Raw genomic sequence first — 27,622 nt, forward strand, 5'->3', positions numbered from 1 at the left:
TGAACAAAGTTTTGTCTCTGGTGAAATTAAAATATTCATTTATTCTGCGAATTTATACGACGTGTGTTGACATCACGTCTTCGTTTTTTATCCTCTGCCTCGAGGTCCACCGCTCGTTTTTCTTGGGGCATTTTTTCACTTGAGTACGATAATTAATCTGGGGAGGAGAAGGCATCGGTGCTTCTGACGGGACTCCGGCAATGGCTTTTCTGTGTTAATGAAGCAATTAAGGAATTGTGCTCCGGACGCCGGTTGTCCGGGGCAATGACTTAGATTCATTGCAGCTTTCACTGTGAAACTATTTTTCATGTTTTGAAAAACTTTTGATGAACTTAGATGCTTTAGGTGCAACTTCAAATTCGATTGGATTTTTATTCGATTAATATTTTCTTCCTAAGTCCTGTAAACTGTTATCTACTCTTGTGATAAATTTTTAACATTTTTTTATTTCAACGTTGTGGCTTCAATTATTTTTGTCTTCCGCCAATTTCCATCCTTCACCATTGATTTCATAAATTGTTCTTGCGTTTGGAATGTTCATTTTGGTTTCGTTGTTTAGTTGATTTCCTTTATGAAATTCTCGAATGATTAAGAAAACCATGAGAAGTGCAGCTTTTTATTACCGTCGTCCAGTCAAGTTATCCCTAATTTTGATTGTAAGGTCCACATGCTTATGGAAGATGCAGTCTATTAAAACTTGAATATTAAAATTAAACAATCGCCTCCATCGTGCGACAAGTATTGTTCAATCTTTGGTGTTCGACGTACGATGTGTTCAATTCGTTGCCATCGAGTCAGTATTTGAAGTATCAGTGAATAGTGCATCGCAGGAATGTTCGTATACCGCAACGCATGCATATCGATATTTTTGGGCCAATAAACAATCTCGACTCTACTTCTGGGTTCATTGCTTTGTACTTTTTCAAATAATAAACGAGAGATGAGTGCAAATTCCTATGCACGTGATTTAAACTTGTTGCATCTTAGTCAACCGCGCGCACTGACGCGAATTGTGCTTACTGATGTAACTTTTGATCCTGATGTAACCGTCGATCCTGATGTAACCATCGTTCGTTCTGTCTCCATTGATCGACATGCGATCATCAGTTTTCATGTGACCATTAATTAATACTTTTAACCATCAATCTTGAAGTAACCAACGTTCCTGTCTCGCAGGTATCTCGGCGTGGTGGGCGTGACGCCGTTGCTGCCACAGGGCGATCAGGAGGCTCAAAACTTGTCGACTTCATCAGCAGTGAGCATTTGTCAGCACCTGCCTGGCCTGGTGCAACAGCAGGTGGCCGTGTGTCAGGACCATCCTGATGCCATCAAGAGTGTCAGCGCCGGGGCCAGACGTGGCATCACTGAGTGCCAGTACCAATTCCGACACGAGCGATGGAACTGCACCACCACGCATGAAGATCCCGACGTACCTTTTGGACACATTATTAAAAGAGGTACGTTGTAGTATAACTTCTACGTATAAAATAGTATAGAAGTAATTTTACTTGATAATCAGAATTTTACTTTACCTTCTTTTCAATAGGAATGTTTAACCGAAATTAATAGGTTTTTGTGATAGGGTTGTATCGTTTTTGAAGATTCAGAAGTTTTTACTTGAAAGATAATATTACGTCTTTTATTTGAGAGAGCCTGTCAGGTAAGATTCTGTATCTGTTCTGTTATATTTTATGAATAATTCATCAAGTGAGTTACAATACAATCAATCATGTATTTCAATATTAAAATAGTGCATTATTGAACATAAGAATGAAAATGTGCGTCTCCGGTTTTTGTGATACCACTGCGAACCGAAGGCCAAAAATTTAGTAAAAATGTTCAAAACCATTGTTTGGGCTGCACACAAAGTATAATTCCTTATGGCATACGAAATAATTTCTCTAACGCTTTCTGCTGAAAGATAATTGCAATTCAGAACCTCAAGCAGCTTATGATATTTTTTCCACACATTGTTGATATGGTCATAAAAGCGTCGGGTACCAACCATGTATAGAGGAGACTATAGACTCGTGGCCTCTCAGAGTTCCGTTCAATGAACATCCGCTTTCGGATCCGCGAACAATTTGCTATTGAAAAATGAAGTCGCTAAATATGGCGGGGATCGCGCAAGTCTTTGTTTAGTGTCAAGAGTGCATGGGTCTTAAACAGAGCCCCCAGAACCTTGTAAGGTAAGCTTCTAAAGCTGCTCAGAGGCCCGCCTGGCTAGAGGCTTTTATCGTGCGTTCTTAATCCCGAGCGTCGCGCAAACACAGCCTGCCTGTTGGGTAGGCCTGTGTTGGCTATTGAACGCGAGCGAGGGGAGTAGTTCTTTGGTGGAGTCTTCACAGGGAGATGCCTCCGTTACTTTCGAGTTCCCATGCCTAATTTTTGAATTAGTCACATTTTACAGCGAGCAAATGTAATGTCCGGGAGCCCTAAATGCCACAAAGAGAGTATGGTATTTTTGGCATGGTCGCATGTGCAAATGCGTTATTGAAGTTCTGGGATAAAATATTATTAAACGAAAGTCACTTTATTTCGGAATATATTCTTATGATGATGAACGCCTAATAGGCAAGATTTCTTTTATGTCTTATGGCAAGAACAAAAATTACATTTTCATTATTCTTCACGAGTAAGATCTATGTAAAAAAAAAAATAAACATCAATTTAGAAGGAATAAAATGATCAAAGCTCTCAGAAAATTCGAAACCAAATGACAATGCAAAACCATTTTTTGGATCGAAATAGAATTGTTCGACACTTTGTCCATCATCCTGACAACATCACTTCGATCCACTGCCCCGTTCGCCGACATGACTTCGCCACCTTAGCAGAAATTCCCCGTGGATACTCATTAGCCCTACGCCAATAAATCACCCAAATAAAAGGTTTGGGCGTTGCTGGGTGCGAATATCCCGTGTTGAGGCTCTCTTACCGGCAAACGACTTAAAATTTATTGACACTTTCCGCCACTCTCTAATATGAGCGCCTACTGAACTCATTGATTCTGGGTGGCTGGCGGCGCCTCGTATGTAGTCCTGACATGACAAGCTTCGTGCTGCGAGGTTAGCGTAATGTTCTGTGAAATACGGATAATTCTGGATAATGTTGTAGTACAATGATTACTGAGGGGATCGTGGATTAATTGCTGATATATTAAAGATTTTTCACTTCACATTGTTCACAAGTCACAATTCACATTGTTTTCGTGTTGATGTCTTGACAAGTAATATTGAGAGATTAATGATTTGGCATATTCGGATTATCATGTCGCTTGTAACTTTATTCAAGAATGTGTAAACTATATGTGTTCTTTAATTTTAACCGTAAAAAGATTTATTAACGTCGGAGGAGATTATTCTGCGTTTTATAAGCTCCATTGTTGCAACGTTTCGATAACGATCTTGAGCTAGCGTCTGTTGACCAATACTTTGGTGAAAGTTATCGCACCGTCTGAGATAGTTAGCCCGCTCCTGTAGTCGGATACTGTTGCTAAACTTTATTTCCTGATAACTAAGGCTGCTGTGAGGATCATTTAGCGGCCATATTATCGGTACCGTGTGCACATCCGTCACTATTTCTCCACGGAATTCTCGGTTAAAACGAGGGTCTTAGAGACGCTCAGTTGTGTATAGAAAATCGGTTGCACGTTGGGTTGTACGACCAGAGGGCACGCCATGTTGCGTTCTAAGCGTCGACTTGTCCGAGCATCGCATGGATTTTGCTGCTCTTTTGCTGCCGTTATGACGTGAGGCCGTCTCCATATTTTACATTCCGTCGAGATTCTTTAGTTACCCTTATGATGGCAAATTCTCAGATTATCGAAAATTCGTGGTTGATTCTGCAAACCCGAACACTGGCTCTAGGCTTGATAGTTAACAATCGATCCGTGCTTTGGATTGATCGTTTAACTTTTTTCAAATGAAATTTATTATTTACATTTGAATTTGGAGCAGAATACAGTTACTTCAAAAAAGAGACTATTGCTGAAGCTTCTTCTCTGCTTCTGATTGTCTGATATTCTGGGTGGTTGAAACTTAGAACTACTGGCTTTACATTAATTTCAGTATGACGCAACTGTTCCAACTACAGAATTTACCCCAAGTTATTATCCAAAGCCGAGACGATGTCACCTAAGAGGATTTACAAGATGACATCCCGACTAGAATTTCCAGCGAGCCCCTATCGCTGATTATAGTTGTCAGTTCAAATTTGACGAGTCCTGTGCGGTTTCTGGAGAACCCCATCGCATTTTTATTTTATTTCATTCATAAATGCCTGAAGAATTACACTGATGTTCACGAACATAAAGACTATATAGGAAAAATTTTGAGAAAAATTTGATATAAACAAGGTTAATCGTAAAAACATAGCGCCAAATTTCAACAACGTAAATGTGTTTTTTTATAAATGTTTTGAAAAGTAATTTCATCACGATAGGCCCAATACATTTTTCCTTAGCTGTTATAGGATTCTTCTTGGGCGGAACGAATTTCCGTCATCTAATAAACGTCAGGTAATATAGGCACGGCCTTTCAAGCCGTATTGTTGAGTTGTAATGCCTAAATAAGGGATCAGGGGTAATGATACCATGTTATTGAGGGATTACCAAGGCAGGTAATTGATCCCCACTAGTTAAGGGATTACATGTCATTGTATATCGGATTACCGCTCGACCTTTTTCCGGGATTAGGTCAGGATTTGCGATGTTATCAACAAAAGCGGTTCCGGGGTGTCACAGATTTGGATTCAAATAACGCGGTTGTCGAACTTTTTTGACACGATCTGAATTTAGAATTTACGACAAATTAAGTGAAAATTATTGAAGAAATTAGTTCTACGAGGACTAAGTGAATGAGTTGCCCGCAATTCTGCTAGATGCACGCTACTGAGGTGCAAAATACTGAAACAAAATAGTACGCATGGGCCGAGAGCTCGATGAAGCGCCAGGGTTGTCAATAAATTATTAACCTAAAAACTTCTGAGGTTGAATAAAGTATAATTATTCTTCACTTTTGAAGGCACCAAATTTTGTATTCGTGTAAATTTGCGTGATATGACGAAAGTTGCTTGTATGTTCGGCGAATCCTTTAAAATCTGATCCATAATAATTGAGCAGAAAAACTTGAGCCCATTATCTACTTCCTTGTGGAACGAAGCACTTCGTAAAAAAATAAATTCTACATAAACTTCTTACGGAGTATGCGTTTCAAAATAATAAAAGCATTCTTGCCGCATGTAGTTTCTTAAGAAATGCGGGCATTTGTAATCATCATTTTTGCTCGTGCCATGCATAGTTTCCATGTTCGTTATATGCCGGCCTTTGTTTGATCGCACAAACTGGTTGTACATGCATTGCATTAGGCACCTAATGAACCACTAAAATTGCCCTCAATGAGAGCCAAGTCATGATGGTATTTGTGTGTGGCTCTGCTTTGAGTTAATGGTCGTAATTGGAGCGCCATTATACCGGCCTTGGAGAAATTGGCCAGGTTTAGCGCTGCTTGTTACCTGGAGCTTGCGGAAACGGATGGAAGTTCTTCAGCTTGGATCAGTCTTTTCATGCAGATCTCAAATGAAGTTCTTGAAAAAATAGAGCCCTAGGCATTATTTATAAAAAAACTTGATAATATGAAACTTCTTTTTCGGTTACTTTCTGATGATATGATGTGATACGTTATCCTTTTCATGTATGTCCGAGTGTTTGTACAAATTATTCGCTCCCCATTTTTTTGTAACTCTCAAATTCATTCGCACAGAACTCGCCATCATATCATTACATTAAGTTTATTCATAATGAATTCGTTCTCTTTAGTGTAGATTTAATTGTGATTTATCGTTACTCCATCACCATTTCAAATTTATTTCCCACCATGAATTAGTTCATCAATATAACAGGTATCTCTTCCTGATACCACGACAAACATGAACATTAAAATAAGGATGCGTTTTGACACTTTGCTCAACTTAGATCAACTTGTAACAAACAACTTACATCTGGACCAAATTTATCTTATAATAACCTGCCATTTACGTTCAGACGAAATTACCATGAAGTTTCCGTTAAGTTTGGCACTCTGTCAAATTATAGCAAACGATAACTTTTTCTCAGCTTTAATTAATCTAGACGAGAATATTTTTCTGTGAGCTTATATGTTCTGCATATCACGGACATTTTTTTAATTCAATCAGTTTTTCCGTTTAGTTTGTGCGGAGTCTTGTTAGCTAGAAACCTCTTATGCATTCATAACTCGGATGCTCTTCATTCCACCAGCCCACAAGGAACGTTGACATACCCACTTATTATGTATTCATAATAATATGTATGACGTACCCACTTATTATGTATTCATAAAATACGTCTTGGCTGGCTCCCGACTCTGCATGCTACCAGAGCTCAATTGAGTCGTTGTTCGTGCATCCATGCGTGCAGTGAAACGGCAGGGCAAGTCCACTTAACTAGTGGACTATATGCGTTTTATTTATTTGTTATTCCACGTTGTTTGAATAGTATTATTTATACCACACGCATCGATGTGACTAGAGAGTATTATGACATGTGCATTGTGCTATGACCGATGTATATAATATGGTTTTTAAATCTGTCGTATATAAGGTTGTTATGAATCTTGGAAAAAATAGAACCGTCAAACCAATTAAACTTTTAATATTTAATTTTAGCCTCTAATTTGGATTCTCACCATATTTTTCTGGTGGATATTTGGTGGCTCTTAATACTTGGTTTTGGGGAAAGTTCGATATATTTCTGAGATTGCCGCTCAGCAGCCCAGAAAATTTGCATGTTATTGAAATACGGCGCAAAATTGCGTCTTCCTATACAGCTTCTTGAGTACAAGTAAGCGCCGAGCTCACGTCAGCTTTTTACTACTTATCATTACTCCCTATAGTAGTGATAATGCTACTAGATCACTAAATATATTATGAAGCATTTTTATGCAATGGAAAAAGTTCTGCAATGAAAATTTCCACGAAAAATCTTCGAGTCCCTGAGAACTGATGCACTCTAACGGGTTTGAGGAGCTCAGTTCTTCGTTTATTTAGATCATATTTCACGGAAGATATTTGGAAAATTATATTACGATCATGAAGTTTGATTTTATTTGTGACTGCGAATTCGATACATCCGGAGTAAATAGACTACTTGTTTAGAATCGCTCTCATAATCTCGATTTACGCTGTTTAATTGAAACTCATGTTACTTATAATTGCTACTTGTGCACAACTAAAGGTTAAAAATATTGCAATGTCTTTTCCTTGTTTCATGGGGGCCTTGAGCAGCCATTTTAATTGGGTGAGGGTAATAGGTTTATAAAAACTTGGAGCGTATTTTTGAATTGGTGTGTGTTCAAAAACATACCGTGTCGGCTAAATTGTTTACAACGAATTAAATTAAATTACTCAAGCCTCTTGTGTAAGATCGGAGGTTTTTCAATCGTGCATTCAAATAGTAAACCATAGCAGTTTAATGATGCTCAAATGTTCTCTGTGTGTTTTTCTTTCTTCAAGTAGACAACAGAAGCATGGAAAGTTTACTGTTGATTCTATTTGTACCTAACCAGTCGACAACTATCTAGAGTCTAGACTGACTTTTATTTCGATGTTGGTTGCTCCGAAAAACAATTTATTTATAAAAGTTAACTAATGTTCAGATTTTTACATGAAACCGACATTCAGTTAAAGTAGTCTTGAATAATACTAGAATTGGTTAAAGCAGTCATTTGAATTTAATTTTTATCTCTTTAACGCCGCGCTGACGGTTTCACGTGCCTTAATCCACACAATATATAGTTTTAAATATAAATAGTTTTTTTTAATAGTTAAACGCGTTCGTGACGAAGGCTTTTCCATGTATTCTAGCGACAATATCGCCCATAAACTTGTTATGTCCGCCCATCACCTGACAGTAACTCTCTTTTGTGGAGTTTTTATCTTTGTTGTTGCCTTATAGTGTTAGAGATTTATTGATATGCGCAAGAATTCGACCGTAGTATTTGTTGTCCGGTTCGAATTCTACTTTAAAAAATAACATAAAATTGTTCGAATGTGAATGAAAGGTTCGCGAGTGTTTGATATTTTTTAAAGAAGGTTTTACCTTTAAATTAATTTTGACAAATTCGTGGATAATTTTTAAATCATATTTTTAGCTTCACTTCGCAAGCTTCAATGAATTTGTTTGTGCATGTTTCACATGGACGTGTTTCGAATATTTCACAGGACGTGTTTCGTATGTTTCATTGAACGCGTTCCGCATGTTTCACTGGACGTGTTTTGCATGTTTCATTGGACGTGCTTCGCATGTTCTACTGGACGTGTTTCGCGTGTTTCACTGGACGTTTTTTGCATGTATCACTGCATGGACGCGTTCCGCATGTTTCACTGGACGTGTTTCGCATGTTTTACTGGACATATTTTTTAGCATGTTTCATCGAACGCATTCCGCATGTCTCACAGGACGTGTTTCGCATGTTTCATTGAACGCGTTTCGCATGTTTCACTGGACGTGTTTCACGTGTTTCAGTCTGTAATTTAAAGCATTTCTGTGTCTCTACCGCACGGGGAGCTTTGCCGACGCGTTGTGAATAGCTGGCACTTAAAGCTTCAATGAGCAAACAAGCGCTAGGTGTCAAAAGGGCCCCGTACCCTACACGAATAGGAGCGCTCGGCTTGAACGGTTCATTCACTCTAATACTGCGACGAGTATTTTTAAATCTCGCTTAGTTTGCAGAACTATAGTGCAACTCGCATAACGCATCACAAAGTTTGCTGAGTGAAAGCAATGGGAATAATTTTATTGAGCTTATGAGTGGCGTTGGGATTAAGTTTATTTTGAAATTTACGTACTTTGATGAGTATGTTCGAGTGACGTGGCTATATTTATTCGACAAAATGCGAATGTTATGTTGATTATTTGTGGCAATCGGGTTAAAGCAGAAATAGCTATTAAATGTTCGCGTGTCTGAACCCAAGTCAAAAATATACCCCTCGAGGCTAATTCAGTTTAATCTCTGCTTATGTAGCGACGTTGTGCGAGTTTTTGTCGATAAATCTTTTGGTGTATAAGCGGTCCTGACATGGCCGGCGGCTGTCGCGTTCCTCCTCGATCGTTCTAATGACTGTACAAACCAGTTCAAACTTCACCTTTTACCTGCTCCTAAAGAAGCCTTAACATGAATGCATGTGGCTGCTAATTAATTTCCATGGCTGCTGTGAGATATTATTGGTCCAGTTATCAGCGACCGAGCGCGGCTCATCGTCCTATTCTCAAAACGGACGAAGATCTGACGAACCAAAGCTTGGTTTTGATCATTAATTTCGCCTGGAATTATCCAAGGCGTTTCTGGATGTCGTGCCGTCGCCACAATGCTTTAAGATTTTTGTTTAATGATATTTCCTTAATGAAACAAGGTAGTCGTAGTGAAGATTACGCTCGTTAATCAATCATCTCATTTTTATGAACGTGTTCTGCAATTCGTTTAAAATTTTAATTGTACCGGTATCATGAGCGTAATTAAACTAACGACTTTTCGAGACTCTGACTATTCAATTACAGTTATTAATCGTTATTGACTGACTGTGCAACGAAAAAACTAACCTAAAAGTTACTTGACCGGTTCTTGTAATCTCAACCATTATATTTTAATAATGATCAAACTGGCAGCATTTTATTCGTGGTTCAGTTTATTACTAGAGAATAATTAAATTTCTCGATCTTGTCCGCAGTTCCTTGGGTTATTTTGAATGCATAACAGAGGGAGGATGAAATGGAGTGTCTATACAAGGCTGACTATATAGGATTTTATTCGGTGCGAGACATGAATGTTTTATATCATGCCCGAGTTATTATTATAAGGATGTACTTTTAGGAGAATATACTTTTTTCAAATTTGCTCGATATCAGTCAGATCAATGAACCGAAAGCGAACATGTTGTTATTTACTTAAGGGAAGTGTGCTCAGTTGAAGTGGCTCTGTCTAAATTACCAGCGGCGGCTTACAAGCAATCGTAAAGAGATTAATGGCCCTACATGCTTAGATACATCCATTTTTTAATTCCATGTTTTTATGCATCATAAAGTTGCCGGTAAAACTCAGTCACGATTAAAGATCGGTTCCTTTCCTGGGGCATCGCGCGAAGGTAAATTAAAATTATAGCATTCAGAACACGTACTACAGTATTCCATGTACGTACAGGCTCTGCTTTTAAGTGAAATGAAAATTTCAACTTCGATGATCTCTTGTCGCGTTAATCAATAATGAAAGCTACTGATATCGATTGATATGCATTTTGTGACATCATTGTATATAATAAGTAATAAAAGATCATCGCTATCTAGCTGTGACGCAAGAATAATCATCAACAATTTGTACATGTTTAGTAAACTCGTGCAACGATATATTATAATTTTTGTTCCTAATAATTACAACACTTATTTTTAACTTAACTTCTTGTTGTTTGTCTGTCTACTACAAATCTTATAATCGAAATTCAACACACTTATACCTGTCCAATGCCTGTCCAATGTCTTATACCTGTCCAATTATAATCAATGCATGAATCAGTTGACAGAATAAAAAGTGTTGAAAAATTTACTTTTTTCTCATATATTAAAAAAATTTAAATTTTATTTTTTTAATATATGGGAATAAAATTAGAAATTCACCTTAGATGTGTAACATCAGAGACACTGTATCTTTAGAAGCGTTGTCTTTAAAAAGTAGTTTTTAAACGCATATTATTATCTCAGCAATTCAAAGCTTGTTCAGATTGTGTAGGATTGCAAGCGACGGAGAACAACCATCCTAACTCGGCAATACGTTCCCAGATGAGCAAGTATTAATTATTGATTTAATACTGGCAAGACATGCTACATTAATTGCTTACTGATATCTTTAACAGCCGATGCTAGCTGCAGATACCGTCAATACTTATAAGTTGCTGGCGAGCTAATTACCGCTACTGAAGTTTTATTAGAACGTTAGTAGCACCAGTTTTTACTTGAATAGAATTATCAGCACATGGCGCCATTTACTGAGTAAATTAGGTTCCAAATAATGAGTTGATGCGATAGCGTTGAATTGTTTTAATTAAAGTGTAGAGGGTGTGTACACAATAGCTTTTTCCACTATGAAAACACTATGAATATCGAAATTGAATTACAAACAACTCATTTCAAATGCCCTGAGCTACTCACGAGCTTGTATTCCCAGTTTGAATCGCGAAATTAATCAGGCATTAGAGGCTTGATGCTAAACCTGCTACTGCAGCCATGATCTACAGCAAGAGAAAATTACACGTTTTTCTCGGTGTTGCGGCAGCTTCATGGCTTATAATTTCAATAAAAGTTAAGAGATCGTAAGTTTATCAGCCAATTATTGACAGCCTTTCCAACAAAATTCACCAATCATAGACAAGAAAATAGAGCGTAAGAACTTACGTTCACTTAGCGAATTTTGAAAGGATGTTCTTACTGTAATCTTTCTTACTTACTGTAATGTAAGGTTACTTACTGTAATCTTACTGTAAAAGGATGTACTGTAATAGTGCGTAATTTTCACTACTGTTCCCTGGAGATGTTCTTACTGATCGTATCGCGCCATGTAGGTTTAATGTTTTTACTGATCGTATCGCGCGATGTAGGTTTAATGTTCTTACTGATCGTATCGCGCCATGTAGGTTTAATCTAATGTGGGCATCTCTTGGGCACCCCGATAAAATCAAGCGCAGCGCCGATAAAACCCAGCAACGGATACAAATGCAATGAGGCATCGTGGGGTTGCTATTGAAAACTGCATACCAACATTGATAATAAAAATGTTGCTGGATTTTCTTTTCGTCATTTTACTCCTTTTAAGTGTAAATTTTAATTGAAAAAGTTTAAATTTGAAGAATTATAAGTGTTTGAAGATCTAAAGATAATGTATCGTTTTTGTCGTAAACACAGCTCAATAAGTGGCTTCTTTTCTTAATTATGGCCTTGATCAACCGGTTCGTAATTTCAAATACGCGCAATTTATGTACTTGAAGTTAAGAGAATTCAGCAGCAACAACCTGATTGGCGTTACAAATATTATTCTCAAAAAATTATTTTCAATCGTATGTTAATATTTTTTTTAAATGTCGTTCATTTTAAGACAAAATGTGCAGGGTAGTATTACGACCACGTCATTGCTTGATAATATATATTATACAAAAGCTTCAATTTAAAACTAACTTTTATCCAAAAGTTTAGCTCATATCAAAATTGGTAATCTCTCATCCCTTCTGAATTATAGATTTATCTTTTCTTGTTTCTGCATTCATTTTTTTATACATGTAATTAACTTACTTAGCTAGTAATGAAAACATTCCTACTAGACTTTCATTGTTAAGTATCGGTTAAGTTTTCCGTGCACTACTCTGGAAATTTTCATGCCATTTTATTAGAAAGGAGGAAGAGCTTTACTTCCATCATAAAGATGACTAACTATATCGAGTCTCGTCGCAGTGGCAAATATGGAGCTTTTCACGAACGGTCGATGTTGAGTCGGAAAAACTGAGCTGAAAATTTTCTTGTTGAGCGCCGAAAATTCGAGCTCTCGAACTGCCGTGGATTGCAATTTCGAGTGCCTGGCGATGTTAGGAGCGAGACTTAAATTCTCACCGAAAAGCTTCTTGAAAAAATCAAGCACATCTTGAAGCTGCAAGAATTGTGCATGTGCTTCATTTTAATCAATTGAAAGGTACATTTTATGACGCAATTTGTAGTCAGGCCGAGTTTGATTTACTCCATTCATTATCTGCAATGAATTCACTCGTTCTGTGCGAAATCCACTCATGCCTTCCGAATAAATCCTATGTTTTTAGCTGAGAGAATAGGTAGATTTATTCCAACCTACGTCTAGGAATGGTAAAGTGAATTTGAATTTTTTTTCACCTGTTCAGGATGTCTGAAGAGAAACAAAATTCTGGTTGAGTAGCAAAACCTTGAGCCATTTTTAAAAGCCAGCATCAAAGAAACGGGCTTATGCGTGTATAAAATATTTTTTCTTGAATAGTGAACTCTTTCAAGGAAAAAGTTGCGACATTATACAAAAATGGCCTTCACAAGACGAGGAGTTGCGGGCGTTATTTTGTATTTAAATTATGTTCTCGATTTTAATTTTTAATTGCAGTATTATACTATCCAAGAAGTTGGATTTATTTTAATTGATTACTCGTTTATTAGTAATTTATCTAATTATATCCCTTTATTTGAGACTGATGTTTCGAGAACGATTTTTTTATTACAAACTCGTAGCAATTGCACTGATGACTAGGAAGCTCCAGTAGAATGAACAATTTTTTAAATTAAACTTTACATTTAATTTCGTTCCACATTTAACTCTTTGTGAACTGTTAAATTTTCCTTCTGAGTCGCTGATGTGTTAGAAATTGAACTTCATATCAATTAAGAATTAAGGCTTAAAACGCTCGTGAAGATCGAGCGTTCGCTCAAATATTACTCTGTTATATATATTCTTAAGGATCAAATATTTCGTCGGGACTTTTTAATGTATATCTTCAAAAATATTTACACTCTGATTATCATTATTTTGGTTTGTTCACTATGGTTGGGCAAACTGAATTTTTGAAATACTTTCTTGGCCAAATATGAGAAGAATATTGATATTATTTGTCTACGATAACATGTATAGCGATGTAAATAAGGGTCCCGAATTGGTGGTTTCTCAGCATCACTTCCAATTTAACCGATGAAAAATAGTAATTGTGCTTATTATCACTGAATTTTGCTGTTGATTATATCAAGTTTGCAACCGATTTTATGATTATTTTATTCAAACAGAATGCCCTAAAGGTAATAAATATTTTCAAGAAACGTTTAAAGTACATGAATATCTCCTATCTTCAGCTTCTTAAGTCATTAAGGTCTTAAATTTGCGTGCGGAAAATCCAGGTTCTGCTGAACCGCCACGCGCTTTCGTATCAGCCGAATTTAGATGGCTTCGCTGACGCTACACTTTTATTTTAAGTGCTCTGCGGTTACGCTTCAAAATGAAGGGTTTTTAATGCTGATGGCTACTCTGGAGCGTCTTATCTTATGCTGTACCGTCGGGTAATTCTGACGTAAACACATACGTATGACGATCGTTATTAATTCACATTACTGTACTAATGCCTATAAATGTGCACGGTGAAGATGCAATAACAATACCTCGACCTTAAATAACGGTGATTAATTGGGCGTAAAGCTGTTTCTTTTTCAACCTTAATTTACACAATTTGTTTTATTTAGTCTCGCCTTGTCAAACATTGTCAAATTGTGGGTAATAAAGCACAAAAAATCATAGGCTGATTTTTTGAACGTTAAACTACAAAATTCGGGATGTTCGTGTACGTTCTTGAATTCACGAATTAAAGTTATGTTATTTGACAGAAATGTAATGTTTTAAATTTGAATGGAGTTTCACTATCGCTCAATAATTATCATAATAAATATTACAAAGTGCGATTTATTGCAAATAAAGTTTACAATTTTCCGAACGCCCAGCTGTTCTCAAGCTGCTTGGTGTTGCTCTGGTGTGATGCGCGCTCAACGAAAAAGTAAGATTGCACTTAAAAAAATAGCAATGGATTGATTGCATGTGAATAATCAATTTAATTCATTGGGAGTCATGGGTGAGTGTGTGCTTAGGAAGCTGCTTTAGGGGCTGCTATATAAGGCCGCGCGCTAATTAAGATATGAACGGTATATATGTCCAAAATTGATTATAAAAACTTTATCTTTAGTCACAAACTAATTTTGCATGTTCAACCTGCAAAAAATGAACTGGGCTTGGCATATTCTATAAATATATTTTAATTCTTACTTCTCAGGTTTCAATGGATATTTATTTGTCTTCTACCGAAAAAACTCTTGTACATTAAACATTTTCTGCGAATAAACTATCAGCCCAGCAATTATTTATGCTGTCACATGCAAGTAACTAATTAGTGTTAATCAGACATTTATTAATTATGAACCAAACTGCAAAAATAAATGTTTCGAACTGAACTTGGAACGTAAATCCCTCGTTATTTCTTATAAAAGCTGCACAATAAAAGTCTCATCAAATGTGCGCATGTGATGCATGTGATCTTCATTGGGATGCCTTCTAAGGTGCGGTCATTACCCTATCAAAATTTAGAGTCGCCCCAGCTTCTGGTATCCTAAATCAGAAGCTGCCGCGTCTGTAAATTTTCACTGGGTATAGGAGCGCGGGCGAGCGCCCCTTGAAGGCTGACGCTGCTGCTGCTGGCTTGTGTTCTATGAATGTTCCAGGGTTGATGATCTCTTCACAAGGCAGCGTCTCCGCGGCACAATCTAGTCCCACAACACCATGATATTATGGGTGTTGTTGAGAATTGTGAAATTATGGTGTTAGTGCAGAGTTCACAGCATGTATTTTCTCAACAAAAGTTATGCTTACAAAACTCAACTGCTTGTTGAAATGATACCCAAAAAACTCAATTGGTTATTGAAATGATGCCTACAATATTCAACTGCTTGTTGAAATGATGGCTACAAAACTCAACTGCTTGTTGAAATAATGTAAACAAAATTCAACTGCTTGTTGAAACGATGCAAACAAAACTCAACTGCTTGTTGAAATGATGCCTACAAAACTCAACTGCTTGTTGAAATGATGCCTACAAAACTCAACTGCTTGCTGAAATGATGTGTACAAAACTCAACTGTTTGTTGAAATGATACCTACAAAACTCAACTGCTTGTTGAAATGATGCCTACAAAACTCAACTGCTTGTTGAAATGATGCCTACAAAACTCAACTGCTTGTTGAAATGACGCCTACAAAACTCAACTGCATGCTTGTTGAAATGACGCCTACAAACCTCAACTGCTATCAATGCTATATTAAGGGTATAGGTAGTGAGCTGGCGTTCCTGGCTCGCTTAGCTACTGCGCAAGAAAATGTTTCGTCTAATTAATAACAAATAATTTATTCAAGCCTTCATGAGGTCACCGATCAATCAATTTCTCCGGCGTGTTGCCATTTTTTTATTCTCGTTTGTGTACTGACTTCTTGTTTGCTTCCTCGGGTCCGGTTAGGGATTCTCGCGGTTATTTTATTGAGTGAAATGTATCATGATTTTATGAAGTGAATTTGCCAGAAGTCGTGCGGCTTTTCTCATAAACGAAGTGCCAGGACTGCCCATGCATTAGCTCGTCCTATGACGGGACTCTAAAATATTGCAGCTACATGTTTTCGTTATACTTTTGCTCTAGCAAATCCACACAGAAGCAAAGAAATTTAATAATGAATAAAGTTTCCAGATGGTAGTATCTCTTTTTAATTAATATTAATTAGTAATATTTAATTAATATTGAGGAATAAAATAAATACCTCCAAACATTAATTTGAATTTCTTGAAATTCAGATATTAATATAATACAAATTTCACAAGTTGTAGTGTCGGCGCCGAAGAAATAGCCCAGTGGTTCCCAAACTTTTTCCGGCTGGCGCCCCCTTTGGCTCCCTAGTGAATTTCTAGCGCCCCCCACAGACAAACGCTTTTTTCTTGAAATCTAGTACGCTTCAATTTTAAAAGAGAAAGGTTAAACACAAATGTGTATTTCACAAATAGAACCCCATTTAGTGAACCAATATGTTTTTAAGCTGTTTTAACTGTTTCAGCACTAGAAACCTAGGATGTCGCAGGCGAATTTACGGCCGGACTCGTGGCCAGTCGCACGACCAATCTCCAAATTCAATTATCAAGTAATATCTCCCAAACTAATGGACGCAGCTCTATGAAACTTGGAACATGTATTCATCAGATGTTTAGCTCTTAATTTTTTTTAATTTCACCTTCATTCGCGAGCTACGCGTATACTGCGACGAAACAGGCCGAAATTCGCAGTGATCAAAAAATTTCTTCCAAACTATTGAACAGATTTAAACGGAATTTTGAATATACAGTCCTAACTACCAAACGGTGATTTTTTACTTTATAAAATTTTTTTATTTTACCTTCGTTTGCGAGTTTTTTTTTCATTTCACCGTCATTCTTGATTTCACACTTCCTTATATTCGGCTCGTATCGCCGGGTAATTTGTCACTTAAATTCGCGGGGATCGAGTAATTTCTTCTAAACTACAGAACAGATTTCAAGGAAACTTTGTATATAAATACCTAACCTCCCAACGGTGATGTTTAGCTCGTGACAATTTTTCTATTTTGCTTTCGTTCGCGAGTTATACAGATATAGGAGGAACGATCGGCTTTTCTACCGGCCGGTTTAATCAAGAGCCTTTTGCGTATAGCCGTACAACTCGCAAACGAAGGCAAAATGAAAAAATTGTAAGGAGCTAAAGATCACCGTTGCTGAGGTTAGGTATTTAAATACTAAGTTTCGTTCAAATCTGTTCAGCAGTTTGGAAAAGAATTCTTGATTACTGCGAATTTAAACACGTATTGCTGTCGAAATCACGAATGAAGGTGAAATGAAAAAAAAAACTCGCGAACGAAGGCACAATCGAAATAATTTTCACGAGCTAAACATTACCGTTTGGTAGTTAGGACTACAAATTCAAATTTTCGTTCGAATCTGTTCAGTAGTTTGGAAGAAATTCCTTGATCACTGTAAACTTCGGCCCGTATTGCCATATAACCATGGCAATATAAAAAAAAAACGATGGCAAGATTAAAACAATTTTCACGAGCTAAACATCATCGTTAGGTCCTAATGAATTTGTTTACTAAATTTCATCGAGTTAAGTTCATTAGTTTTAGATATATTCCTTGATCATTGAATTTGGAAATTGGCCGTGGTTTACAGTCCGGCCGTTAATTTGTTCGAGATGTAAACCCAGGAAAAGTTAAAAAAAACATATCTGGGAGAAAAAAAACATCGCTGGGAGTCTGTGATGCACGTACGGTATTGTGTAAAAATCGTCAAACACACGTTCGAACTTCTGACTTCGACTTCGGACTGCCGCCCCCCTATCGCCCCCCTACCACCCTCTTCTTCTTTACCGCCCCCCAAAATCTTTCCATCGCCCCTAGGGGGGCGATATCGCCCACTTTGGGAACCACTGAAATAGCCCATGGCCTATTACCGATTCTTGTACATTTCTTGACTTGTTTACAGGATATATAAAATTTACAAGCGAAACTGCAGCAAACCGCTTTGTTTCCATCCTGCTGCTGACCTTAATTTATTGTATTGTCTTATGCGGATCGCCATATTTGTCGGAGATCGTCAATGCACGGGCCGCCTATCTGTCGCCTAATATTTTAAAAAATTGGAAGGCATGCACAGAGTGACTTGGTCGCCTTGCATGACACAAAGACGTCCCGTAACTTTCTCAAGGAACTGAACTCCCCCCGAGAAACATAACAGGTTTGCATACCGCTATCGCTGTAATGATTCCTGCTGCAGATAGCGCATCTCTGGAGGCGATTGAGATGTGACTGCGGGCCACGCTTGGCAACCTTGCTTATCTCGCGTATTCAACAAACGGTTCTCCACACCCATAGACTTCTTCATGTCTTGATGAGAATTAAATTAATTAACATCAATTCTCTTGCTTTGATTTATTATTTTTCCACGGTACGTTTAGTCAGTGTTCTGCCCTTTAGTTGCAAGTACGCCATTTGTCGCAATTCAGTGACATTTAGAAATAAAACGTTTTCCCAGCCTCACTACCCAATATATTTTCCTATGAAATTCTCTACGTGTACAGAACTTTGTTATTACTACTTCTTTTCATTTTCTGGTAGTTTCCGTATAGATGGGAACCTTTGTACGGCCGGAACCGTAACGAACGTCGAGTCACTCACAGCTGACACGTCGCGCTGCCGACGGTCGATCGCGTGATGTCCTCTGGACGCCCGAGCGGAAACTCTCGAATGGTGCGATGCACATCGAAAATGCTGGCTTTGTTGCTGAAAAGTATTTCTTATTATATTACACCAGGAGGTTTTTCCTAATGATGTGAATCAGAAACACACGAAGCGAAAAGGAAAATAATTTGATTACATTTTTTACCTTGTTCTCATGAATTAAGCTCCGGTTGTGGTTTGAGAAATCTTTGTTATCCTTCAATTATTAATTTGTGAGATCGAAAAAAATATAGACAACGCTGATTAAACAAACATATGAAAGTCGATAAGTGTGGGAAAAATTTAGTTGAATAATAAATAGCAATGCATTGTTTGCGATTATTTATATTCAATGTAAATTTTGCGTTTTATTTTCAATTAATACTGGTTTTAATTATTATTGGCATTTAATTAATACTGGTTTGCCTGCACGATACTTTGCAACAAGATGGATAACTTAAGCATTTTGGTAGGCAAATTATGGTCCGATATCCACTTAGAGCAAACTTTTCAAATGCGTTCCCGAGCTTAAAAATCCACCATCAAATATTATTTGATAACCTGTTTCCCATGAAAATCTCCTTGACAGATATTGTAGTCATTATCGCTTTAATTTACTATGCGGTTACCCGCAGTTTGTAATTAAACAGCTTGATCAAGAGCTAAAAATGTATTTTCCTCTGTCGGGACGAATATATTAATTTTCTACTGATATGCCTTGGATGTTCTCCATTAAAATTATTTGGTGTAATCTGTCACTGATGTTGGACATCAGCATGAATCAAATTATTTTTACCTAAACTCCCAAACAACAAATCTATGACTTAACTCTCATTATGCATGTACATTAAATATTTTGTTGTACGAGGCCGACATTCTGGCAGAAATTCTACCCATTTGAAATTAATCTTGTATTTTCATTTTAACTTGTATTTATACTCAGACTTATATTTATGTTATTGCATATATCTTACACAAGCTTGTATTTTAATTCAAACGTATATTTGTATTTAATCTTGTATTGTTGTACAGGCAGCAAAGAGACAGCGTTCATCTACGCCATCACCTCGGCCGGAGTGGTGCACGCAGTGACGCAGGCTTGCTCGTCCGGTAATCTCACGGACTGCTACTGCGACATGAGCAAGCAAGGCCTGTCCACCCCCGAGGGCTGGAAGTGGGGCGGATGCAGGTTAGGAAACTTCCCCAATCTTGTATAGGGTAATGGGGGGTGCCATCTTGTCATTTGTAAGTAACGGTAATGTGCTTTTTCGTTCAAATTTATGATTGCTTAGACTAAAGTTGCACGGGATTGATGATAATATCGAATAATAGCGTTAGAAAGTAAGTAAATATTTGAATTATTTGTACCATTATGAAAATATATTAAAAAATGTAATTCGCCGATCCTTTCTCCTCCGTTTTGCTATGTCTATATATTCTACCAGTAAGAATGGATTTTCAGGTCCAAATAATATCCCGAAACGATAAGCGTCGTGCATACATGCCAGAACCGCTTCCGTATACCGGGTGTCAAAAAGAAACTATATTCAACTTTGAATGGCTGTAACTCAAAAAGTAATAGAGTTAAAAAAATTTGGAAGGTAAGGATTTGTTCCCTATGTTTTTCTCCATCTCTCCACCAAAAATCAGACAGATCGATGTAGCCATAAGCGTTTGATAGAACTTTCAGTGACGTGTGCTAAAATCGTGCATAATCATTTTGCATTTTGCATAATCATTACGTTGTCTTGACATGTTTTCTTTTCGCTGTTTTATTTTTTGTATCTTTGGTGAGACAAAAACATGGCAATCTGTGGTGAGAGGCCATCATGGCAATCTTTGGTGAGACACAATCATGGCAATCTTTGGTGAGAGACAATCATGACAATCTTTGGTGAGACACTATCATGGCAATCTTTGGTGAGACACAATCATGGCAATCTTTGGTGAGAGACAATCATGACAATCTTTGGTGAGACAAAAAAATGGCAATCTTTGGTGAGAGGAAATCATGGCAATCTTTGGTGAGAGGCAATCATGGCAATCTTTGGTGAGAGGCAATCATGACAATTTTTGGTGAGAGAGAATTTCAAAACCAAAGATTGTCTCTCACCAAAGATCGCAATGTTTTTGTCTCACCAAAGATTGCCATGATTGCCTCTCACCAAAGATTGCCATGATTTCCTCTCACCAAAGATTGCCATTTTTTTGTCTCACCAAAGATTGTCATGATTGCCTCTCACCACAGATTGCCATGTTTTTGTCTCACCAAAGATACAAAAAATAAAACATCGAAAAGAAAACGTGTCAAGACAACGTAATGATTATGCAAAATGATCTTACCAAAATTTTGTGCGAGCACGATTTTAGCACATGTCACTGAAACTTCTATCAGACGCTTATGGCTACATCGATCTGTCTGATTTTTGGTGGAGAGATGGAGAAAAACATAGGGAACAAATCCTGACCTTTCAAAATTTTTTAACTCTATTACTTTTTGAGTTACAGCCATTAAAAGTTGAATATCGTTTTTTTCTGGGACACCCGGTATTAGCGGCATCAGGCAAAACAATAAATTTCAGAACCAAACTTTTGCGAACTTTATACAATTAGTTATACATGAATCGTATATATTTAAAAATAAATTCAAATCACAGAAAGATAATAACCCAATTAGATCAGTGCATTTTACATTCCCTCATTTATTTCAGTATCAAATTATTCTTAAATTTACCCGTAACTGCATATTGAACCCATTCATCTAACTGAATGCGTTGCAATATCATAGATATTATATTACATTCTATACTAACTAATTATTTTCGTTTTCATAGATATTATAATATATTCTATACTTACTAATTAATTATTTTGGTTTGAAGCGACAACCTGAACTTCGGTAACCAGTTCGCTCGCCAGTTCGTGGACGCGCCTGAGAAGGAATGGCACAAGAAAGAGAAGAAATTCCGCAACCTCATGAACCTACACAACAACGAAGCTGGGCGCCAGGTGAGGGTAGAGTGAGGGTAGTGAGTAGAGTGAGGGTAGTGGGTAGAGTGAGGGTAGTGAGTAGAGTGAGGGTAGTGGGTAGAGTGANTATTAGAACCATCCTGAAGATAATTACTTGTGATTGTTATTAGAACCATCCTGAAGATAATTACTTGTGATTGTTATTAGAACCATCCTGAAGATAATTACTTGTGATTGTTATTAGAACCATCCTGAAGATAATTACTTGTGATTGTTATTAGAACCATCCTGAAGATAATTACTTGTGATTGTTATTAGAACCATCCTGAAGATAATTACTTGTGATTGTTATTAGAACTATCCTGAAGATAATTACTTGTGATTGTTATTAGAACTATCCTGAAGATAATTACTTGTGATTGTTATTAGAACTATCCTCAAGATAATTACTTGTGATTGTTCTTAGAACCATCCTGAAGATAATTACTTGTGATTGTTCCTAGAAATATCCTGAAAATAATTACGTGTGATTGTTCTTAGAACTATCCTGAAGATAATTACTTTTTTTTTATTGTAGCACAGACTCGATGCAAGTTCTGTCAGAGCGCGACCGCGAATCTTGGGTTCCGTAGTGTCGCGCCGAAATAGGGGTTCTTGATTAAATTATTCATTTTATTGAAAAATTTATGGGTTAAGTGAGGATTTCAGGCAGGGGAGAATCGCTTGTTAAATCTACATATCTAGCCATGACCAACTGAGGCACAAATCGATGTATTTATTAATATCTTAGATCGCTTTAACTTGCGCCGAAACTGAAAATGTTTCAGTTTCATAGCACTGCCTAAAAGTTTAGTGCATAGGTTACATATTTGCTATCGCTATGTCATGTAAGGCATACCAGGTGGTGGACTAGTGAACAAATTTTCCAATAATAAATTTATTGGTTTGCATGTTGATAACTTGCAGGAAAGTCGGAGCTCTGGTGCACATCCACAGCTCTCTTAACTTCTCATGATGAAAGATTTTTTAGTTTACATGTTGATAACTTGCAGGGAAGTCGGAGCTGGTACAGGTGCACATCCACAGCTCACTAAACTTCTCCCAATGAAAGATTTATTAATTAAAATGTTAATAACTTGCAGGAAAGTCGGAGCTGGTGCACATCCACAGCTCGCCGAACTACTGCAAGAGCAAGCCGAAGAAGGGCATCCTGGGCACCTCAGGGCGACAGTGCAACAAAACCTCGTCGGGACCAGACTCTTGCAGCTTCCTCTGCTGCGGACGCGGATACAATACCAAGGTACGACTTGAAGTTTCGTTCTTTATCTTCATTAAAATGTATTAATACCGCCATTAGAAGATTTATAGCTATAACAGGGGTAATAATAATAAAAATGTTGACACAAATGATGATTAAATCTAATGTCATGACCTCAATATTGAACATATGGTGTTTGTTGTTTTTGTAAAATTGGGCTGAATTTGAGGTTGCATTTATGATAGATATTGCAGACGCTACTTGTAACCATAACTCAAAATTATTTTTCTAATGTAACTGCATTAGCCACACACTTTGCTCTCCTTATTCCCCCTTGAACTTCTTATTTTTCAATTGTTTGTAATTACCTACATTATTTTCGTGATTATAAGTGGTTTATTTATTTGCTCCCGACTGTTTCAATCTCATATAATCTATTATAAAATATTATATAATCTATTATAAAATATAATTTCACTTAGAGTTTCGAACTTATTGCATTTCCAGGCCGTGAAATACATCGAGCGCTGTCACTGCAAGTTCGTGTGGTGCTGTCGCGTTGAGTGCAAGAACTGTGTGACAAAAGTCGATGTCCACACCTGCAAGTGAAGAAATCCTAACGAATTTCTATCCCTCTTGCTGAATTTCCATCCCTCCGTTTTCTTATAACTTTCATAGGTACCGGCATTGACATGAACATCATTGATTACCACGTGCGCAGAATATTCCCTCTGCCAACAACGTTATTTTAAACTTAGCCTAAATTTTAGTCTATATACGAAATAGATTAACTCCATGTGTTAAAAGTGTATCGTGAAGGTGCGCCTGTCCTCGAGGCCGTGTTGTATGTGTCGTAAAATTCTCGTTTGTTTGAAGGTTGTTAACTACTTTTATTAATTTCACGAGTAGCAAAATGATCTGTATTTAGTCTGAAATGTATGTATCTCTGCTTGTCGCTTTTCTGTTAAATTTTTACAATTGGTTTGTCGCTTGTATGTGGAATGGCAGCGCGGTGCTTGCACGGCATTCAGGGCATTCACGGGCTTCACTTTAAATTGTCGATCTGAATATTTTTTCTTGTTCAAGATCCAAGTCTACAGTTATTGAAAGAATGCTGCGAAGTAACGATAATTGTCAATTGAACTTAAATGTTTTAACAACTAACTAACTCGTATTTTTTACATATATCTCTTTAATTACTATTTCCGAGGACAATCATTTTATTGTTTATCAATGCATTTCAGCCTTTTTAATCAAAAAGTACCTTCGTAATGTTACCATTGCAATACTTGAAGATATTGTGTTTTAAATGAATTACCTCTCATGCTATCGTTTAGTGTTCTTGTCATAAAACTGCATAGTTTGAGCCGATAGCCTGTCTTTGATGATTCATGAATGACGCTCAATGTTACCGTTGCAGCCATAGCGACCATTTTAATTTTCGGGCTATGACAGTGGGCCGTGGATTTTATTTACATCTACCACTTTTTACGTCGAGTTTTCACGCACTTCATATTGTTCGTGAATCGTAATCTTTACGTAATTCCTTTAAGTATTGCAAAAGTTGGCTTACCTACAGTCAGCATCTCGTGTATATAAATTGACTTAGATCTGCAGATAGTTTATTTTCGGGTTTGATATTAACAAATAGCATAAATTTCATGATCAGTACTTCGATCTGAACTTCTAATTAATAGGTAATTATTATGATAGGCAAGGCAATATTCATGAATGATTGACTCGATATACTCTAAGAAAATGTCCAGTTATTCTAAGTAATTTTAATGGTTCTTATAGAGAGACCGGTGTTATAAGTCGATGTATGTATGGTAGGTTATGTTTTGTAAATAGCGCACTCTGTTGACCCACACCATGTCTGATATCGCCATGACTCGGTGCATCTTCTTATAATTTGTAAATGAAAGCAATTTTACAATTTATCGTACTCTCAACTTCAGCTACGTTTAATTAAAAGCAAATAATTTCATGATACTCAAAATTAGTAAATTTAATTATTATATCCCGCGCCTTAATTTCTATTGCCCGTTTTTAAACGATCGTCAAGTAGTTCCGCGTATAAACTCCTATTTTAACTTCTTGCTTAAATGTCCATATCTTAACTATAGACAAGGAAATTCCGTAATTATTTTAAATAGAAATTTTCTTAAAGAAGTAATTGATATTCTACGAGAAGAGCTATTTATTTCTTCCAAAGATAGGCGGCGCATTTAAATGGTCACATGTCAATAATTTGGGGGTTTTCACTGTTTAATGTCGCAAAATTATATGCTTTGACTGAAATTTTCGATATTCTGTGCACTGGTCCTACTTAGTAGGGTTTTAGGGTTATTCTATGTCCTATTTCGAAAGATTCTAGGGTTATTCTAGGTCCTTCTTCGTATGGTTCTAGGGTTATTCTAGGTTCTACTTAGTAGGGTTCTAGGGTTATTCTAGGTCCTACTTAGTAGGGTTCTAGGGTTATTCTAGGTCCTACTTCGTAGGGTTCTAGGGTTATTCTAGGTCCTACTTCGTAGGGTTCTAGGGTTATTTTAGGTCCTACTTCGTAGGGTTCTAGGGTTATTCTATATCCTACTTAGTAGGGTTCTAGGTCGTTTCTAGGTCCTATTTCGTAGGATAAAGATTGTTATCTCTTATATGAGTGTGTAATTTGACAGATGAAATGCATGCAAGCATTACAGTTTTTTCCGATTGCACTTTCCTTTAAAGGACCATTATCATGAGAAACTGTGAACAAAACTCCACAATTTTAGATGGTAGGACAGCTTTACGCTAGATTTAATGACGGCTTGTAAATGTATAGTTAACATCATGTTCATGTATATATTTGTATAGTCCTGAGCTTTATGTGTCTAGCTTCTAACTTGACGTAGTTTCTTTGTATTTTAATGAGCGTAATTATCGTACTGGTTTGCATCGTTTTCTTGCGATATCTTGTAATTATTTTTTCAACGCGGAATTTACCTATCAATGTAAAAGTTGCTCGCCGTGAACTGCTAACAAATACTCGCTTCAGAGCTTGAGACGAGGCTCTTATTGGCCTTGAGTGTCTCTGATATTTTTAATTCGTCTATTTCAAAGCATCATTGTGAAAGTTTATCACTTGATTTCAGGGCAGATAATTACGCTACGATGCCCACGCATAGTGAAATGTTGATGTTCTTTAAATGTTTTCATAGGTGCTGATTTCATTGATCGAAAAAAGGCAACGAATTCAAGTAAAAATTCGTTCAACAAACTCAAATTCAACGAATTTACGCCAAAAATAATGTACACATTTATTACTGACGTATCTTCAAACTAAAGATTTCGCACCGATTGCGTCGACATTGAAGACGCGAAAAAAGGTACAAACAACCGACGATTTTTCTTTCAAACCGCATTTTCATACGGAAGTACCTGTGAATTTGATCGCTTGACAAATGTAAACCCGCATGCCATTTGGTAAAAACCCTTAATTGGCCAGGCTAGATAAAATTTTCCACTTGAAATTGTTTAAAAAGTTATCTAGTGTGAAAATTACAACTAACGAACAAATGGAGTTCATTTGTTCTCAGTAAATTTTGAACATCCAACTTCTAAGCATCACTGTCTTCTAATTTTTCATTCGTATCTTCTAGTACTAAGTAATCTTCGTGTAACCACATACTGCTACACAAATTTTCTGTCAACTGTTTCATTATTGTTTCGCGATGATTTCAATTATATATCAGAATTCGAAATGAGTTTCCTTTAACACTTTTCAAGTGGAACGCAACAGAAACAATGCTGAAAGCCCGACAATGGCAGGATGCTCATTGAGACGCTGAAATATTTAGCAATGGTATCCACGTGAAGTATACCTGATTCGAAATTTGGTCATAGGCCACAAATACCTAGCTATTTTAAACAAAATGTGAGACCTTTTTACTTATGTTAGAGCGTTAGATTAGCAGGTTTGATTAGCATTTTTCCCTGAACCAATTTAAAATGCCGATAGAATAAAACGGAATCTAATGCTCGTAATTTGCTTTCGTCCAGCTACGTTACAAATTTACTAAATTATATATCAGTGAATACAAATTTGCCCTGTTTTAAACAAAAATTTTATTGAGATTCATGAGGTCAATCAATGAGTTCTCAAGAAAAGACCCGCAGATTTCGACTTCTTGGGGTATGTTTCTCGGTGTTGTGCCAATGGTAGAGCACTGAAGAGGGTGCCCCGGGGAGCTGTGGTCTGCGCAGCGGATGCTCTGCAGAAACTGCTGGAGGCGGCGTTAAGTGAAGACAGTACTCCATTAGCATGGGGTAGATTGCTGTCATTTGGGTGGATCGCGCTGCGGCAGCCGGAGAGCAGCGGTTCGTCTCACTCACTAACCACAGTAGTCAAGAGGCAGATTCGAGCATTTATTGAATCTGACCATCTGGTGGCTCCGGAAGAAAGAGTGAGGCGGGAGTCGGGAAACGGAAATCAAGAGCTCGGAAGGCGAGTGGCCAGCAGGCTGGCCGA

At 37.1% G+C, this 27,622-nt stretch overlaps 1 protein-coding gene across 1 annotated transcript in view; it reads left to right on the top strand.

The window, feature by feature from the left end:
* LOC108682203 (protein Wnt-2b) overlaps positions 1-26,855 on the top strand; it is a 112,089-nt gene extending 85,234 nt beyond the window's left edge. Inside the window, exons 2-7 of the mRNA XM_018171332.2 lie at positions 1,177-1,457; positions 19,920-20,076; positions 21,770-21,896; positions 22,824-22,827; positions 23,000-23,157; positions 23,623-26,855. Coding sequence (XP_018026821.1) covers positions 1,177-1,457; positions 19,920-20,076; positions 21,770-21,896; positions 22,824-22,827; positions 23,000-23,157; positions 23,623-23,724 — 829 coding nt within the window. The 3' untranslated portion in view covers positions 23,725-26,855. The remainder of the gene's footprint in view (positions 1-1,176; positions 1,458-19,919; positions 20,077-21,769; positions 21,897-22,823; positions 22,828-22,999; positions 23,158-23,622) is intronic.
* Positions 26,856-27,622: the final 767 nt, after the last annotated feature.

The sequence above is a fragment of the Hyalella azteca genome, unplaced genomic scaffold (genome assembly GCF_000764305.2).
Source record: "Hyalella azteca isolate HAZT.00-mixed unplaced genomic scaffold, Hazt_2.0.2 contig7326, whole genome shotgun sequence".
NCBI lineage: Eukaryota > Metazoa > Arthropoda > Malacostraca > Amphipoda > Hyalellidae > Hyalella > Hyalella azteca.